The sequence below is a fragment of the Elaeis guineensis genome, chromosome 13 (assembly GCF_000442705.2).
Source record: "Elaeis guineensis isolate ETL-2024a chromosome 13, EG11, whole genome shotgun sequence".
Taxonomy (NCBI): domain Eukaryota; kingdom Viridiplantae; phylum Streptophyta; class Magnoliopsida; order Arecales; family Arecaceae; genus Elaeis; species Elaeis guineensis.
Window position 1 is genome coordinate 49,847,028 of NC_026005.2, and position 17,684 is coordinate 49,864,711.

The 17,684-nt window shown below is 37.0% G+C and overlaps 1 protein-coding gene across 1 annotated transcript in view; it reads left to right on the forward strand.

The window, feature by feature from the left end:
• LOC105033119 (phenylalanine--tRNA ligase beta subunit, cytoplasmic) overlaps positions 1 to 13,047 on the forward strand; it is a 33,420-nt gene extending 20,373 nt beyond the window's left edge. The window contains exons 15-19 of the mRNA XM_010907782.2: positions 371 to 445; positions 2,883 to 2,990; positions 6,978 to 7,064; positions 7,184 to 7,267; positions 12,717 to 13,047. Of these exons, the coding sequence (XP_010906084.2) occupies positions 371 to 445; positions 2,883 to 2,990; positions 6,978 to 7,064; positions 7,184 to 7,267; positions 12,717 to 12,785 (423 nt within the window). The 3' untranslated portion in view covers positions 12,786 to 13,047. The remainder of the gene's footprint in view (positions 1 to 370; positions 446 to 2,882; positions 2,991 to 6,977; positions 7,065 to 7,183; positions 7,268 to 12,716) is intronic.
• Positions 13,048 to 17,684: the final 4,637 nt, after the last annotated feature.

The window sequence follows — 17,684 nt, forward strand, 5'->3', positions numbered from 1 at the left end:
CATGTTTATTGGATGTATACGAGTTCAAAATCTTTGGCATTGCAGCACATGGAAAATGCTAGACAGCATGCATGATACATCATGGTACTGTACTTTGCCAATGCCTTGCTGGCATGCATCATGGGAATGGTCCCATCTGCATGCCAGTGCTTTGCTGTCAGCTGCATTGGTGCATGGTATGGTATGGTACGTACGATGCATGCCAAGCCAGTGAAAGACTGGCATTACCACCATCATGTGGGTTCGTCAAACCATGGTTTAATGTGCTGCAACTTTTTTTTTTTTTTTTTCATTATAAGTGATCAGTTTGATCCTTTATTTCTTCAGAAGTCTTATACGTGCTTTTATTTGGCACTTTGGTATTCAACAGGTTGTTCGAACAAGCCTTATGTCATGCTTATTGAAAACTGTAAAGCACAATATTGACCATCCAAGACCCATAAAGGTATCCACGGAGATTCTTGTCACATGCTTATTATCTTAACTCAAGAATTTGATTTTTGTTTTCCCCCAATGTTGTGTACTGTTATTTTTTTTTACAGATAAAATTGCATTAAAAAACCCTGGAATGATCAAATTCAAGTGCCTAACTTGCTGAGTTTTTCATTTTATTGAACTCCTAAGAGATGTGCCTGCTTTTGTGACTCCTAGTTTTGTATTTTCCTAATATGTAAACAAGTCTTGCCATCCTCTTCTTACTTCAAACATCATATATTATTTGTAGAAGTTATTTAACACTTTCATTAATTTGAATTGCTTATCTCATTTCATGCAATTAAGTTGTTCCATTTTTTTTATTTCTTAATTCAAGTTGCTCAAGTTATTCAATGTTTTTATGTTTAATCAAACTCCCAACGGAATCCCTTATTTATCTCAATTTGGTAAATACTCAATGTGCAAAATGTCTTTCCATCATTTTATGTAAAAACATTTTAATTACAAATATTTGAAAGTACTTTTTTTTTTTTAATTTTCTAAAAAAGTTATCAAGAGATTCATGTTTCTCAGATCTGGAATTTTTTTTTTGTTGGATATTTTGGAATGTGATATGAATATATGATAGTGTCATGCCCCCGATCTAAGCACATGCTGAGGAACATGGCAACCTATGTAGTGATGGGCACCACGAGCTTGCAAGGTGACCAAACAAACTAGCAATAGTCCAATAACTTGGCAGGCTAACAATCTCCAAAAACTGACTAAATTTTTTCAAAACTTGAGTTGGCCACATGCCAATTCCCAAAACAACCACAAGTTAAACATTCAGGTAAAACCACAATTTAGCTAACATAACCACCTTACATAGTTTTTAAGGGGTTCAAATAGTTATACAAAACAACAATATCAAGGAGGGTTCCAAACAAAAAATGTAAAACCTGGGTCAGTCCAACTAAGTTTAGGACCTTGCTCTAAGTTCACTGTCCAACTTCTACTAGCCCCCCTCTATGCCTCAGTCTCTGTGAAAAAGAAACAAAGCGAGCTAAGAGTCTATGTAAGAAACCATTTACAATAACCAAAGTGATCGATTATAACAAATGAACTTTGAACAATTTATGGTTGCACGATATAATAACAAATATAAGATTTCCATAATCAAAATTATACATATAATTTCAAGGAGCTGTATATAAATGATTTTCCAAATCAAGATCCAAAACATGATTCCAAAGAGTAATTTATATGTCATTACCAAACTAAATTTTCTTATGGCAATGCTTTCAATGAGCATTTTATGATCATTTTCTAAAACAGTTAGGAAGGAGAGGAGGGCGTAGCTTTAAAAGTGAAGGAGTTGTCCTATCAACTCATCAGCCTTTACCACTATGGCTACATTATCCCTGTGGCTGGGTTTGGAGCAGTAGGTCCAAAGTAGGTCCAGTACCTTGCAGAGCTGGTCCAAAGTACCAGTTTTAACCCCTAGGAGTAAATCTAAAGTAATCAAATCCTAGAATGATGAAATGCTAATGTAGAAACCCCATTGGCAGGGTCCAAAATGTAGCCACATTCAGAGTCAGCAAACACACAAAATCCAATTGTTTCACCAATATTATTTCATCTAATTTCCAACTCACAAAGATGGCTTATGCAGTTCATGAAATCCTCAATTATATCCGTGTATGAAGAGAATTTCAAATGTTTAACATGTATGCATGTTTTTCAAAGAAGTATTTCAAACACTTCAAGAAATACACAATCCATGGTTTCATGCAGAGTTCAAATTATTCAAATATTTCCTAGAAATATGACAATGATTCACAATTATGAATGCACATGGATTTCAAAGATATTTAAGGGTTTCAATGACATAATAATCTCTTGCTTGATTCAATTTACAAGTATACAAAGTACATTATACAATTTTCAGTGACGAATATGAAGGACGCACAAGGGCCATTCTTGTTTTGGCTCTGTGGAACTTAGAAGAGTTTGACTGCATATTCTGTTTCTGTTGGATCAGTGATTTCTAAAACATTTAGTTCATTCAATGCTTCTGATGCAGTATCTTATAAGCCTGGTTCCAACCATCTTGTTGATCTTGTTGCTTGGAAAATGTACAACCTTGGTCATCAGGCTTACAGTGTTTTATCTGCATAACTTATCCATGTTTTCTTCTTATCTAGTCGCCGTTGATTAATAGAAGTACCAGAACACTTGTTCTGGGATTGCTTAAGTGTCATGTATAATTGACAATCCTTTTTTTTTTTTGAAATTCCAGATGCCAGACCTGCAATTAAGTTTTAGTATTTATATCTTATGCACCTTTGAATCTGTGTCATGGTTTAACTTGAAAGGAGTCTGGAAATTGGTTATGTTCTTTGGTGTTTCAACTTATGAAAATTAGAAAGATGCTGTTTTTAATGTAGTTTGGATGTTTAACATAGATATTTGAGGTTGGTGATGTTGTAATATTGGATGCGGCACGTGATGTTGGTGCAGCAAATAATCGTCGACTTGCGGCATTGTACTGCAATGTTACCTCAGGATTTGAGGTATTATTTTGGTGACTTAACCACATTCTGTTGATATTTCTCTTATTTCATACTAATAGTCAAACATTATTAATTATCCATTTAAGTTGCTACTCTGGTTAACTACTTTCATTTGTTTTAGCATGATCTATATTTTCCTACTGAGCTTTGGCTCACTTATATGATTGAATCATGTAAAGACCAAAAAGAAAACAATGTTAGCACTTAGTGTTATTGGCTCCATGACTTTTGATCTTTGGAGTGATTTTGAATTGAAGAAAATCCAACATCTTGCTTTGAAGCTCATGCAGAAAGTAATTTATGCATTTCATTTCATAGGATATCTGCCAATCTTCCAGGTATATGGTAAATGATCCATTTTGAATCATTGGTGGAGCTGCTTCTTGCTTTCAGGTCCATAGATTTGATTTGGTTATATCTCAGTGTGAAAAACCAAGCCAATCGTCCTGACATTATCTCTTCTGAAGTTCATGGAGTTTGTTATACCATGTTATTGAAGAATTTTTTAATAGGCAATGGAGCTGAAGAATGAATACGACATCTTAACATGACTTAAATTGCCAACCTTTTTTTTTTTTTTGTTGAAAGTTGTGATGATAGATAAGATATCTTATGAATGTAAGAAAGATTTTCAAATTACCTTTGTTGATTTATTCCTTGTTTGCTACTTTTGTCATTGCTTGGTACAGGTTGATTTATCAAATTTTTATGGCTTTGCTAATATAAATTTTTGTTAAGAGTAGCTGCAGCATGGGAGAAAAGACGTTTGGGATATGTACCTGATACCTAGCTGGTGTATAGAATAGCTTTAGAGAAAGAAAAAGGAAAGATGTGCTTGAATCTGAATGCAGTCAAGAGCAGATTTTTGAGGCTAACTATCCTTTTTTTTTTGTTGGGGGGGGGGGGGGGATGCTAATTATCTTGTTGTTACTTTCTGTTATGGTATTTTAAAAATCATTCATTTATGAACAATCTGAGTTTTGAATGAATGTCTTGAATATCATACTTTTTTGGAACATAGAATCATATGATTATCCAGAAAAGAATTGTGTATTCTATCTTGCAATGGATTGCAATATTTCCATTTCCTTGAGAATCGATTTCTAACTCAACCAACAATAAAAGCCCTCTTAATATACAGTTCATGAGGCTATAGAAGGGAGGTCACGAGTTCAGCATAAACATCCATATGAGATTGTTGAGAAGTTGACGTTTAACATGATAATGTCTGCCTTCACATAATATTTATAGACTAAATGTGATTGCCGATGTATCCCAAAATTGAAGGAGAGTCCATAGACTTCTAACTAAGCATAGGTGGATGACAAACCAGAGAATGGGATCTCAAGAAGAAAGCATGTCAATGGATGCTGCCCTATACTTGAGAAAAGACTTAAACACTTATTTTCACTAGAGAGATTTTTGGTGATGATATAAGGTGGAATCCTTCAGTAATGGTGCTAGTTGTCTAACTGCGTAAGCCGGAAGTTATTTTGTTCTGGTCCTGTAGGCAGGCTTTTGTAGGCATTGGTTGGTTGTGAATCACTTCAATTACAGGCATCTAACTTGCAAGTTTTGGCTTTTTCGCTGTTTGGTACTTGAGGCCAGATTTTGGTTGCAAGTGCACTTTGCAATTGTAGGTTGCAACTTGACATGTACCCCTCCTCACCCCTTCCCATCCTCTTCAAGCATGACCCCATCAGTTAATATAATATAATCATGTAATTATAAACATTACAGTTGTTGTGTCATTATGGAAGTATACAACCATATGTAAATGTAACATATGATCGATAAGATAATATAATAGTATTATATCATACTTATATCGTATTATTTAATATATCAAAAATATATTAAAATTTTATATAATAACAAACAAACAAAGTTAGATTATGCAATACAGGAATATTATCAACAAATATTGTAATAAAGCAACAACCATGCATATGGCTCCTGCCACTGCAGGGTTTAAGGAGAGTCAGAGATCGTGAAATATTATAATATATTTTAAAATTGTAGTAATCTATAGAATATTACTATATTATATTATCTTGTCATTGATATTAATATTATCATATTTATCAATATGATGTATAATATCAATAATATTTCTTTGTAAGTTTGTAATTTAATCATATATTCATAAGTTTATAACATGATATACAATACAATAATCATTACCAATATTTATTATATTATTATATGTCTATTTATAATAGTATTATTAAAATAACATGTAACAAATGTAGTTATATAATTGTATACCATATTGATAACATAATACATAATACTGCAATAATTTTCTACCATAATATATGATAAATTTAATTATTATTACATTGAAATAATATAATATTATATTAAACTATGGTTGTATAATACTATATTTATATACTATTAATTATAATATTAAGTATATTTTAACAACTGTTTTGTGTTAATCATATACATACATACATACACATATATAGCATAAGTGACAATTTACTACTTCCAAGGGGTTTTACCCGAGATAGTTATAGATTTATCCCATCTTATTCAGTACCAAACAACCAAATATGGCAAATGCATTTATAGTTGTGAGTTGCAAACATCCAAACGCAGAATGGTCATTCTTGCAAATGATGAGTCACATGCATATAGAATTGCAATATTTCTTTGTAGTTTCAAGTTCTATTCCATGCCACTGGAATTGTGTGCAACTAGATAGCTCCTAGGAGATAAAAGTTTTACAATATGATATGAAACTGACATATATTTTGATTCATTTTATTATTTTTCATAAAAAATATGGTTCATATATTTTTATTGTCTATTTTATATATTTTTCCATTTGTCTTTTATTTTTTTTTTTAGTGATGGACATCACATGTTATGTCGTGGGCCTCATTAAAGTCTAGACCAAGGTTTGCTATATCGGTCAGTACCATACCGTAGCAGTACTGAACCGATACACAGTCTAATACTATACAGACACTCGGTATACCTCACTGTCTCATATCATATTGCATACCGATTTTGTAATAGGATAGTACTAATACGGGATCTAGTACAGAGACCTTGGTCTAGACTTTTCCACAAAGTTCCAGAATAATGAAAATAACTTTAGCTTCTTGGGATAATTCTTGGTGATTTTTTTTTTAAAAATCATCTTTAGTAAAATTAATAGATTTTGAACTCAATTACTATTTCCATTTTTCATCGCTTCAAAATTTATGTAGTATGTTCTTTCACTAATTTGAAAGTCTATATATGTGTTATAAATTACAGTCCTCTTCTTTTCCTTTTTTTTGTAGATCTCTTGTTTAATTTGCATTACAGTAACTCATTTTGCAACTTGTAAAACCTATTTTTTTCCCTTTTCTTTGAGATTTATATTTAAGTCATGTTATTATCTGAGTTTTCAGCCTTGTATTCACTTTGTTCCCTTCTCTTCTTTTCAATATTTGTACTTGCCTTTCATCATTGAGGGGTTCCATCAGCTAAATACTATTTTCTTATATATCTCCTTACAAAATTATGATTTCCTTTCCAATAAAACCTTAAACTGTGAAAGGGAAATGGGCTGTGGGACAGAACATGGTAATAGTTTTGAGTTAATCTTCTGTTGCTCTCGTACTGATGTTGACCATTGGTAAAGGACAGTTATACATTTCTTTTCCTAATGTGATATAAAGTGTGAATGCCACCTTTGAGACTTGAACCTGAACATGCCCCTCTGTGCATGCGCCAAGAAGTGGGTTCCAACTGGTGAACCGAAGTCTCATTGTTGTGGACAATAATGTGTGCTTGCTTCATAAGCCTAATATTTCTCTGCATCATGCAAGGCAACATTCACAGATGAATTGATATAATACCCTATTTACTTTTCTTATTTGGTTTTTGACTGCTGCATCTTTAAGTCTTTTCCTTGGCTTGTTTGTGCACAATCCAAGAGATCTTTCTTTAAGTTTTTATTCCTTGATATAATACTTCACTGTCCAGGAAATACTGGGATTGGTGGAAAGAATCATGAAAGTTGTGAGAGCACCACATGTCCAACTTAGTGATAATTATATGAGGCCTTCCAATGTAAGGATATGCTTATGTGTATTCTGATCCACATAATGCTTGTTGTTTTGTATTATCTGACATTGTTTTACCTTCAAGTGACATATTTTGCTGCTTTTGGTATTAATTGGCTATTACAGGAGCCAGAATTCTTCCCAAATAGACAATGTAGCATCATATTCCAGGAGAAACAGATAGGCCACTTTGGAATTGTTCACCCTGAGGTAGTTTAACCTTCCCTACAGGATTACTGCTGAAAAATAAAATAAATTGCTGTTAGTTTCTTGTTTGCAGCCATGCTTGCAGGTGCAGCTCATATATTTCTATGCGGAAATATGATATACTCTTCTATATTATATTTTCAGGATTACCTTAACATCTTTTTTGCCTCCTATGTCATCAAATAATTTGTTTTATAAGCATCAGAATTTTGTCTATACCTTTCTGCTGATATTGGTCGGTATACCTTGTTTTTGACTTTTTGCTAATATTGATTGGTTTGTTATTGTACCGTTATTCCTTTTTCTCCAACTCGTTATAGTATTTAACTCATTCAGTTGTTAGTCTACCTACTTGTAACCTCCAATAGAGTTCAGTGGGTAGAACCATACTGTATCTCCAAGGTTTAAAAAATGAGTATCATATCAGTAGGTAGAACCATACTGCTGCTTCAAAAGGTTTAAAATATTGGTGCCATATTCCATACTCGTTTTGAACCAGTTTGGTATGGTACTGATATATGGTTGGACGGACCAAAACAGGTGAGAAAATGAAAACAGATAACTGGTACATACTGACTCTTGGTGTGTCCTGACTGTTGGTGCACAACCAGGCACCAGCACGGTTGGTACAAACTGGTATGGACCGGTACCAGTTGGTGTGTACCAGTCAAACTGTTCTGGTGTCCGCACTTGGTACTGGTGCTGGTTCTCCATGGGAATAATATAGTACAGTAAATATTGTCCTGTCCTGATGGTATTTGAAACCTTGGCATCTCCTTTAAAGATCTGTCATTGAGTTTCAGTATCCTATTAAAACTTAGCCACTGTAAACTCCCCCATTTGAGCTCACTGATTAGAAATGCACCCTTATTTACCAGAAGTGGGTGCGGATGTGGGAGTGCAGGCACTGGAAAGCGGCTCTCATTAAAAAAAAAAAAATCAATAAGAAATGCTTAGTAAGAATGAAGGGATGAGTAAGTGGAAAATTCCCACTACTAAGAGTGTCTCATGGACTGTTGATGGTAGAAGATTGTGCTGATTGGTAGTCCGGATAAGAATTTAAGTGCATGTATACGATCCATTTGAGATTCCTTCCATTTCAGATATATGAATATGCTGGGTCCTGACATCATCCAGTGTCTCAGTGTATCAGGGTGATAGTTGATCAGTAAAGTTGGATGGACCCTTTAGATTTTAGATCTCATGTTTTCTATTGTGTTCTGGTGTTAATGTAGACCGACAAAGCTGAAGACTGAAGAGCTTCAAGTAGGTGCAAATTTACATGTAATCTATGTGCATGCAAGAGGCAGACACACATGGATGCATATGCGGCTGCTTTTTCTCACCATTGAAAACTACTGTTCAGGCATCTGAGTCCTTTCTTTCCTAATTTCAGAACAGATCCAAACTGTTCTCCTTTTTATGGACTCTACATACTTCTTTAGTGTCACACTTATGCCATCTAATTTGTTCTCTGGTACTTTTTATTGAGTTCATGCCTGTTCTTCATCTATTGCGATATTATGCAACTGTCACCTTTGCTTGACAACATGTCCATTTCATTGTTCTCATCTTCCAACCTAAAAAAGTTTCAATGTCCTTTTCTGTATCCATCTGAATTTGATTTCTCAACCTATACATTTTTCTGTCCAATATATGTACTGGCCTCAACAATTATTATATAAATGGGTTATTTTAAATATATTTACTATTTTGTTAGTAATCACAACTTAACTGCTTATCCTTTCAGGATCAAGACTCCGTAGGGTTTAGAAAATAGACAGTCTGGTTATATTTTTCTTGTTGTATGTACAATAAGCCTAAAAAGTCCCAGTGTTCACCAAAAATCGGAGGGGCAAAGAAAGAAGCCACGTCATTCTTTAACTTCCATGCTGAACTGTGGAGCAAAATTTAATTCCCATTCATGGGTTTTATACTTCAAACTCTTCCATGAGTTCTGCCAGGATTGTGCTTGGTTTCCATGATCCCATGTGTGCCATGAGTTCTGATGAACACTTAACCAGTGATTGGAGACAACTCTAAACTAGTTTGCACACCTCTTTATCATGTAGTAAAAATGCTAGAGAGCCCTCAGGTCTCATCATATTTTAATATTTTAATACCCAGCCTATTGCCTGTATTGTTGGATTTAGGAGAGTGAACCATCCCTACTTCTTTGTAACTGTCATCTATGCATGAGAGTCCCAAGTTTCCTATGCAACATTAAAGATTAGTCTCTGTTATTATTATTATTATTTAATTCCCAACTGAGTCTCTCTACTGCACTCATTTCTATCCCTTAGATCTGCTAATGGGAGTCAATGCTTTCTACCTTTTAAAGAGGGAGGAGCGAGAATAGCTTCTAGATGCTTTGTTTTGTGCATGAACCAATTTATATACTTGGAATTCTTTACCTTTGAGATGGAAGGTCAGCAATTTCAGGATTGGGTTAAAAATATTGAGATCGATGGTGGCTTTGAAGGTTTGAAGGCACAATACTAATCTTTTCTAATCTAATGTCAAAATTTTTATGAGGAATAATTTCAGAAAAATTTAGTTTCTGTTGGGCGATGCTGTGGTGGATTACTAAAAATTTTTCAATTTGATTTAAAATAATTTGAACCCTTGATCTGATACATACTCACTTTTTGTCCAGATATGCATTTCACTTGGTTCCATTTATCAATTAGAACCATTTCATGAGATTTGGTCCTTGATTGATTATATCAGGCATAAAGTTTATTATATGGATTTTAACTTAATCTCATTTATTAACTTACAATTTTCCATGAGAGTTGATTGCCATAAATTACTCTTTTCAATAATAAGAACATAAGAGTATGCCATTACATGTAAATTTGGTGAACTATTTCTTGATATTTCTGATATGTTATATTATTCTGATTAAATTGCATATTTAGAAATATATAGGCTTTGAGAAAACTATATCAGGTGTCAAATTTATTAGATGGGTTTTAACTTAACAACATTTATTAATTTTAATATTTTTATGGTATTTGACTATCATAAATTACTATTTTTCAATGACAACATCTAAACCAGTACCTCACATGTAAAATGCTTTTTCTTTTAAAAAAACGAGAACCTTTTTTCCCTTGATATGTGCCTGTGCATTTGATAAGTCTTACGAACTTAACATGTGGACATCTTTTTGACTATTTTATATATTGTCTGTGCATGTAAAGCTGCATGAGTATTTTCTTTTTGTGAGCCCCATGCATTGGAGACTAAATGGATGCTTAATTAGTTTCTTGTTTTGGATTAGTGAGCTTATTAGTGTGTGTGGCTGAACCCTTTACAGTGGGTTTTGTTCTGCTGTTCTATGCCAGTTTTATTTCTATGTCAGGCAATTGTAATATGGGTAGGAAAATTAGCAAACTATATCTCTTTCATAGATGTTTTATTTGGTTTAGGGCCAGGTTTATTTCTTATTCTGTGAGTCCTTAAGGTAGCACGCGTAAGATCTATCTGGAATATTAGCCTTTGCAGCCAGCTGTAAAGACACTGGTTATCTTACCTTTTTAGTGAGAAATTTAATAAAGGAAAAGCAGCAGGCCTCCTTTTGGCTTCTTCATACTCTTCCTCTCATTTCCTTGTACTTCAATCTGAATGTCCTGCTGCCGATTCCTTTTGTTCTTCATTGCTTGGATTGCTCACTGCTCTGCATATCAGATAACTGCTGACTAACAGATTGGAAATCAGATCTGGGCAAATTTGCTGTAAGGTTTCTTGCGTACATGAAATGTTTGAATAGATTTGAGAATTGTGACTGGTTTAGAGAGTTTGCTGAGCAAACATCCCCTGTTTAAAAGGAATTCAAATCTGAATTAAAAGTTGCTGCTAATTGCCTTCAAACAATCCCTAATTCTTTATGGAAGAATTCCAGTTTTGCACCGAGCTAACATGGGATATGTAACTGATTTATCTGATCTATCATCTAAACTCTTCTGCTCAAGTTCATCAAACCAGTAGACAGCATCTATGCCAAGGTTTTCTGCACTGGTACGTGGGGTTCGTACCGGTCGCCGACCAGTTTGGTATGGCAATAAGTACTCTATTGACCAGGCCATATCAAACCATGGGAGGGAGAGGGAGGAGAGGAAGAGAGAGAGAGCAGGCATCTAGTGGGGGAGGGGGGAGGGAGGGAGTTGGGAGGGAGGGGGGCGGGTGAGGCTTAACTTGAGGGTGGCTGATGGCATCGTGATGGTGAGGATTTGTTTGGGGGGGGGGCGGTGGTGGGGTGTATTTGGGGAGTGGTGAGGGAGCATCTGATGGAGAGAACAAGCATTTTGGTGCCATTAGAGATCCCTCAAAGGCATCTCAAAGGCTCTTGATGACTTGAACCATCAAATCAGGGTTGGGGCGGGGAGGGGTTTTATAAATCGAGCCAGATTGATTTGGTGTCGGTTCCTTTCAAGGTTGAACTGCTTGGTTCGGATCGGCGAATGCTAGTCTATGCTCATAGCCATATCCTAATCAGCCAACCATCTTATTGATATCAGCATCTTGGTGCCATTTGTGATCCTGTCTATGGGGGGCTAGTTTATACATCACTGAATGATGGTTTGAAGTGATGTGGTATCAGGGCATATCGTTCATGCCTTGGTATGCTACGTACCGTATACTATGGTATGCCTTATATTAACTCGTGGTTTATCCAATATTAGGAATACCACAATACACTTTACCCTTGGTATGCCTTGGTGTCTTGGTGCAGGGACTACTGTATCGTGGTATGGCCAATTTTTCAAACCTTGTCTCGAACAATCACATTTTTTCTGAGAAGTGACAAGATGTTATTTTTGTTGATTGAGAAATGTATTAGAGGGAACTGATTTCTATTGCATAGTGTATTCATTCATCTATTGCTTCCATTTTCTTTTTGTTCCTAAAGTTTTTCTATTCTTTAATGATAGGATTAATGGTATTCTGACATTAGAAAAGTGGTTGTTTCCACCTTAGTTTACTGGCTAAATAAAATTCTCTACTTAGAAGGTATAAACAAAACATGATGCTGGATCAGATTCTGTTTTCAAAATTACTCGAAATGGCAAAAATTTTTCAAAATATGCCCTTACATATGGTATCATGGTACCTGTCAATGTTTAGTAGATTTTAACTGGTTTAATTGAACTGATGTTTGTATACTGAGATGGCCACGAGCCTTTTGCATTGGTAATAAATGCTCATCAGCTGCTTTTGTAATGCATGTCCCGGTTGTTGATATTCCTGGTTCCATCTATGTGACATTCTGGTTTGATAAAAATGTTTTATGCTACTCTGATTGGTGATTGCATGGGTCATACTTCTACATCAGATGTTGTTACTGCAGACACAATGCATTTTGTTTTTAGTTTATATTTTCTTTGGAAAAGTTTGTGATATCTGATATCTTTTCAGTCTATTCTGATATTTAGATGTATCTTTCCAGGTCTTGAAGAAATTTGGTATCCCTGATCCATGTTCTTATGTTGAGATTGACATCCAGGCCTTATTGTAGAGTGTGATAATTTTGTGACCACACAGGTTCCATTATTTTGTGGACACAAGTTTTGTTCGGCATGTCATATGACTTTATTTGCAACAGGATTTAAATTTTTCACTAACGAATTCGTTCAATCCTGATGATTGGGAGTTGGTAACCATTAAAAAAACCTGTATTTTTTTCTTTTCAATGCACCATCATGGAAATCGTTGGTATAGACATTAATTTATATTATTGTTATCATTTCAGAGAGGATGTGATCGTTATCTTTCAAACATACCTGGCTATGCCATAGTTGTTGCAGATCTACACGAGCTAGTTTCTTGGGTTAATAATGTTTTCTGGCTAGCATTTTTAAGTTGTGGCCTAGTATTTTTCCATGTCTTTTTCTTCGTAAGAGTAATGCTAGGGTAAGGCGGAAAAAAATGTCCATGTATCACTTCCGTGTCATGCTACGGTGCAGTTGGCGCTGGCAAGGAAGTGATCTCGGATCCCTCCATATAACTGGAAAAAGAAAGAAATTAAAAAAAAAAAAAATCAAATCATGCACATAGAATTCTCGCTTCTATGGTTGTCAAAATTGTTTATGTATCCCGTTTCCTGTCCTCTTGCAGTTCTTATCCTCTTTTACCAAATATTTATTAAAGTGGCATTTCATCCTTCTTGGTTTACTCATTAGCTTTATTTTATTGTCATTTTTCCCCTCTAACTTTCACACTTCTCCTTACCAATCCTGCTGGGATTTCTTTAGCCTCAGAGGAAAACCAAACATATACCTCTTTCTGTGCCACTTGGTGCCTTAAGTTGGAACATTGCCTCAACTTGTATGATGCCATTGTGAGGTGCTTGAAAAGAGTGATGGCATGTGAAGAATCTGTGCCTCGAACTTGTATGATGCTATGGGGAGGTTGTTGGGACTTTCCAGATCCGCGTCTGAAGTAGCAAAGTTCTGATTCCCTTTGTTTCTCTAAGTGGAAACTGGCTTGTTTGTTGATTGCTTTTGCCACTTCAATGGCTTGAATCTTGGTTTCTCTTAGATGGTGTTCTTGGTTGGTGAAAGATGGGATCCACTTTCATCAATCCTTGTAGGTGGACAACCCTTGGTTTCCCATTTTCTTTTTTCTTCTTGCCTGCAAACATAAGAAGCTTCAAATTTATAATTTTCTTCTTTTTTTTTGTCATAGCAGTATATGCATTTCCAAGATTGTTTAGATGTACAGATGATGCTAATATAAATGCATCTTATTTTCTTTTCCTTTCCCATTGTTGCTTGCTATCTTTTCTTTCTTCTTATTCACATGGCAAGGTTATGACCCTTTTTTTGTTTGTATTGATCCATCATTCAACCTTCTGCATACTTTTTTTAATGGTTATTACCTATTTAATACACAGGAAATAGCATTTACTGTTTGCCAATCAAGGCTAAGACAGGAGTTTTCCTAGATATGATTATGTTATTAGAGACTATTAAAAATAGCAGGTGATAGTCATAGAACAAGGATGCTGCTCGACTGTGTCATCGTCAACAGAACGAACAAATTATTATTTTTTGAGCTGATATAAAGATTTGAACTTGAGAATACTATTTATTCATATCCATATCACCACCGGTAAGGGCAAATAATTAATGATCGTGAAAAAAAAAAAATCTTATAAATCTAGTACTTTTTAAATATATAATACTAGAACAAATTGCGATTATGGTTAGTTTTTAGGAGGTTATAGGGTACAAATAATTGAAACTAGAAATCTAATCCTAATCCATTTTGGATGTTTGGTTCGTAATCGGAATGAAAATAGAAATGGTCTGGAATCGAAATCGGGATGGTCAAATTTTTCGAAGCATTTGATTCGTGATCAAAATCGAAATTGAAATGAAAATTTGAATCCATAGAGGAGAGAAGAAATTGAGTTTTATATAGATTGAGCTATTTTCATTTCATCCTGGAATTAGAATGGGGGTCATCCATTTCAACTTCGATTTCAGACTTCCGCTCTCTTCAACCAAACATCTCCTTTATATATTCTCATTTCAACTTCGATTTCAGATCCCTACTTTTCTCAATCAAACATTCCCTTTATGTTATCCCTGAGATGAGCGCTAGGTAAAGAAAAAAAAAATTGATCATTTTTGCAATTTCATTTTTCTAAGCTCGAATTGGACGGAGGTGTCCACGACAGCATGCAAAGAAGAAGAGGAGCTCATTCTACAAGAATTGTTATCCTAGGGCTCACTCAGGTTGACTTCAGATGGCATTCTGGGTAAATACCCTTCAAAAGCTTCTTCCTCTTTGCTTCTTGGCCATGCTAGCACCTCTTCCTCACCCCCTCCTACCATTATTAGCCCTAAAAAAGGATTCATTCAATGTTAACCTGCCCTCAACAACCAAGCCTCTACCATAAAATCAGCCATTACTCCTCTTCCTCTTCTAACTAATGATGAATTTGCCAATTTTGAAGCGGTATTTGAATGATTTTCAAATCAAGATCAAAGGAGTCCATATTTAGGAGGGAAATCCAATTGCCCAGTTTAGTAAAAAAACATGATAATACTAAAAGGCAATTAAGTTGACAATATCATCTATCAACAAAAGGATTCATGACATTTCTTTATATACAATGAATATGTATAAAATCCAAATGATTAAGCCCTTTATATTTCATCTTTCAAAAGGTATTGAACTTTCAACATGTCAAGTGGAGCATCATTCTTAAAGAACATACATACATAATCAATTTGATGCTCTCAGCCAAGAAGCTTACTCATTGGTGTAGATGACATTCTAATTCATAGAGTTACAATCCATAAGAATATAAAAAATCAATACTATGGCAAGATTTACAGGACGTTATGGGATGGAGAAGATCGAGATTACTTAATGGCTGTATAATGAGTATTTAATTGAGCCAATAGGCTATGCATGTTGAAACATCTTCGGATGATCTAATAGCGTTATATGATAGAGAATTATGTAGCATGCTTCATTTTTTTTCTGTTTTTTTCTTATATATCCAACTAATTTTTGAGCATACTACTGTCAAATCACCACTTAAATGGGAGAGATAAGTAACAAACTAAATATACATTATAAGTTACAGATAACCACATATATCAAGCATGGGAAAAAAAAAAAAAGAAAAACAACCAATTGCCCATCCATCCACAACATACGAAACTTTCAATTGAACGTAGATGATTGCGGTATTGGAGAAACACTCTTGTTAGTTATTTTGATTCAAGAAAGGTAGTCAACGATTTGATTAGTTGATATGTAGATCTTACACCATTTCCCATAGTCGAACATCCTTGGAAAAACTTATTTGTGTTGGCTTGCGAATGGTAGAAAGATTTTATGTAATACCCAGTGTTGGGGAATACCCACCGACCGTCCGACTGGTGGCCGGAGGGACCGACCGACCAACGGTCGGAGGGACCGACCGACCGACCGACAGGCGGAGGGACCGACCGACCGACTGACAGCCGGAGGGACCGACCGACCGACCGACCGACGGCCAGAGGGACCGACCGACCGACCGACAGCCGGAGCGACCGACCGGCGGACGCCATCACCGGCCAATTAACGGCCCACAACCGACTGAGGATGTGTCGGTCGGGCATACTTTTCCCGACCGACTGAACCTGGAAGTCTGATGGCCGACTCACGTAAGACTCGCCGACCAACAGAGGGGCCCGAATCTCCACCCGACGTCACTCAGCTGGCCACCGACCTAGGATCGATCGACTCCTCCGATCGCCGTACAGCCGCCAGAGCTTGTCAGTTCTGACAGCAACATGCGGCACTACCACCTAGGGGCATTATCCCACCTAGGGCATTGTCAACCCTTGTGATTTGACAGCCCCACGGCGACATGACACTTTTACGGTGACTCTGACAGTCTACAGTGAGTTGACAATTCCTCAATTGTCCGCGCCATTAATGATGGCGCCATACCGTGCTCCACTATATAAATCGGGGAAGGCAACAGTGTAAAGGATCCCTCGACTTCTCGACTTAAAAACCACAGGCTCGCTCCTCTCTCTCTCTCTCTCGATTGAGCTCTCTGTCTTTATTTCACTGTTGCCCAGTCTCCTCTCTGACTTGACCGTCGGAGGGTCCCCGCCGGAGCCGCCTCCGGTCAGTGTGGACTTCCCTTTTTTGCAGGCGCTCGTTCCCCGACGATCGGATGACGAGGCGATTGGCCGTAACAGATTGGCGCGCCAGGTAGGGGATAACGATGACGAAGACAAAAGCCCAGCGATCGAAGATCACCGGGTCAGCGAGGCGCTCTTCTCGTCGGGAAGAGGCCTCCCCACCACCCTCAGCGGCGGAGCCCAGCTCTCCACACCCCGCGGTGACCACGGAGGCGCAGATCGCGGCCATCGTACGGCAGATGACCGTACTGACGGACGCGGTCAAAAGCCTCCAGCAACAACCGACGGCCCGTCCGATGCCCTCCAGGAGCAGCCACCGACGCTCGCGCCGATCCCCGTCGCCTCCGCGCGAGCGCCCGCAACAGCGCTCCCACAGAGAGGAGGGACGGCCATGGCGCGATGACCGACGGTCCCAGCAGCCCTCTCCTTCCCTGCTGGAACGGGCGAGGAAGGAGAAGCGACCGCGAACGCCGTCCGCCTCCCTATCAGAATTTTTCGGAGACTCCACTCCTGGGGTTTCCCAGCACCGACGGACAGACGACTACGAGCGCAGGTTTGAGGAAATCGACCGTCGGCTTGCGCAGTTGCAGGTGGACGGCCAGAAGTCTTCGAACGACGTCAACTTCCAAACCGCCCAACCTCTCTCCCGACTAGTTCTCGACGAACCGATTCTCAGTCGGTTCAAGATGCCGCACGTGGAGCCATATGACGGCTCCACCGACCCAATCGACCACCTTGAGAGCTACAAAGCTCTCATGACT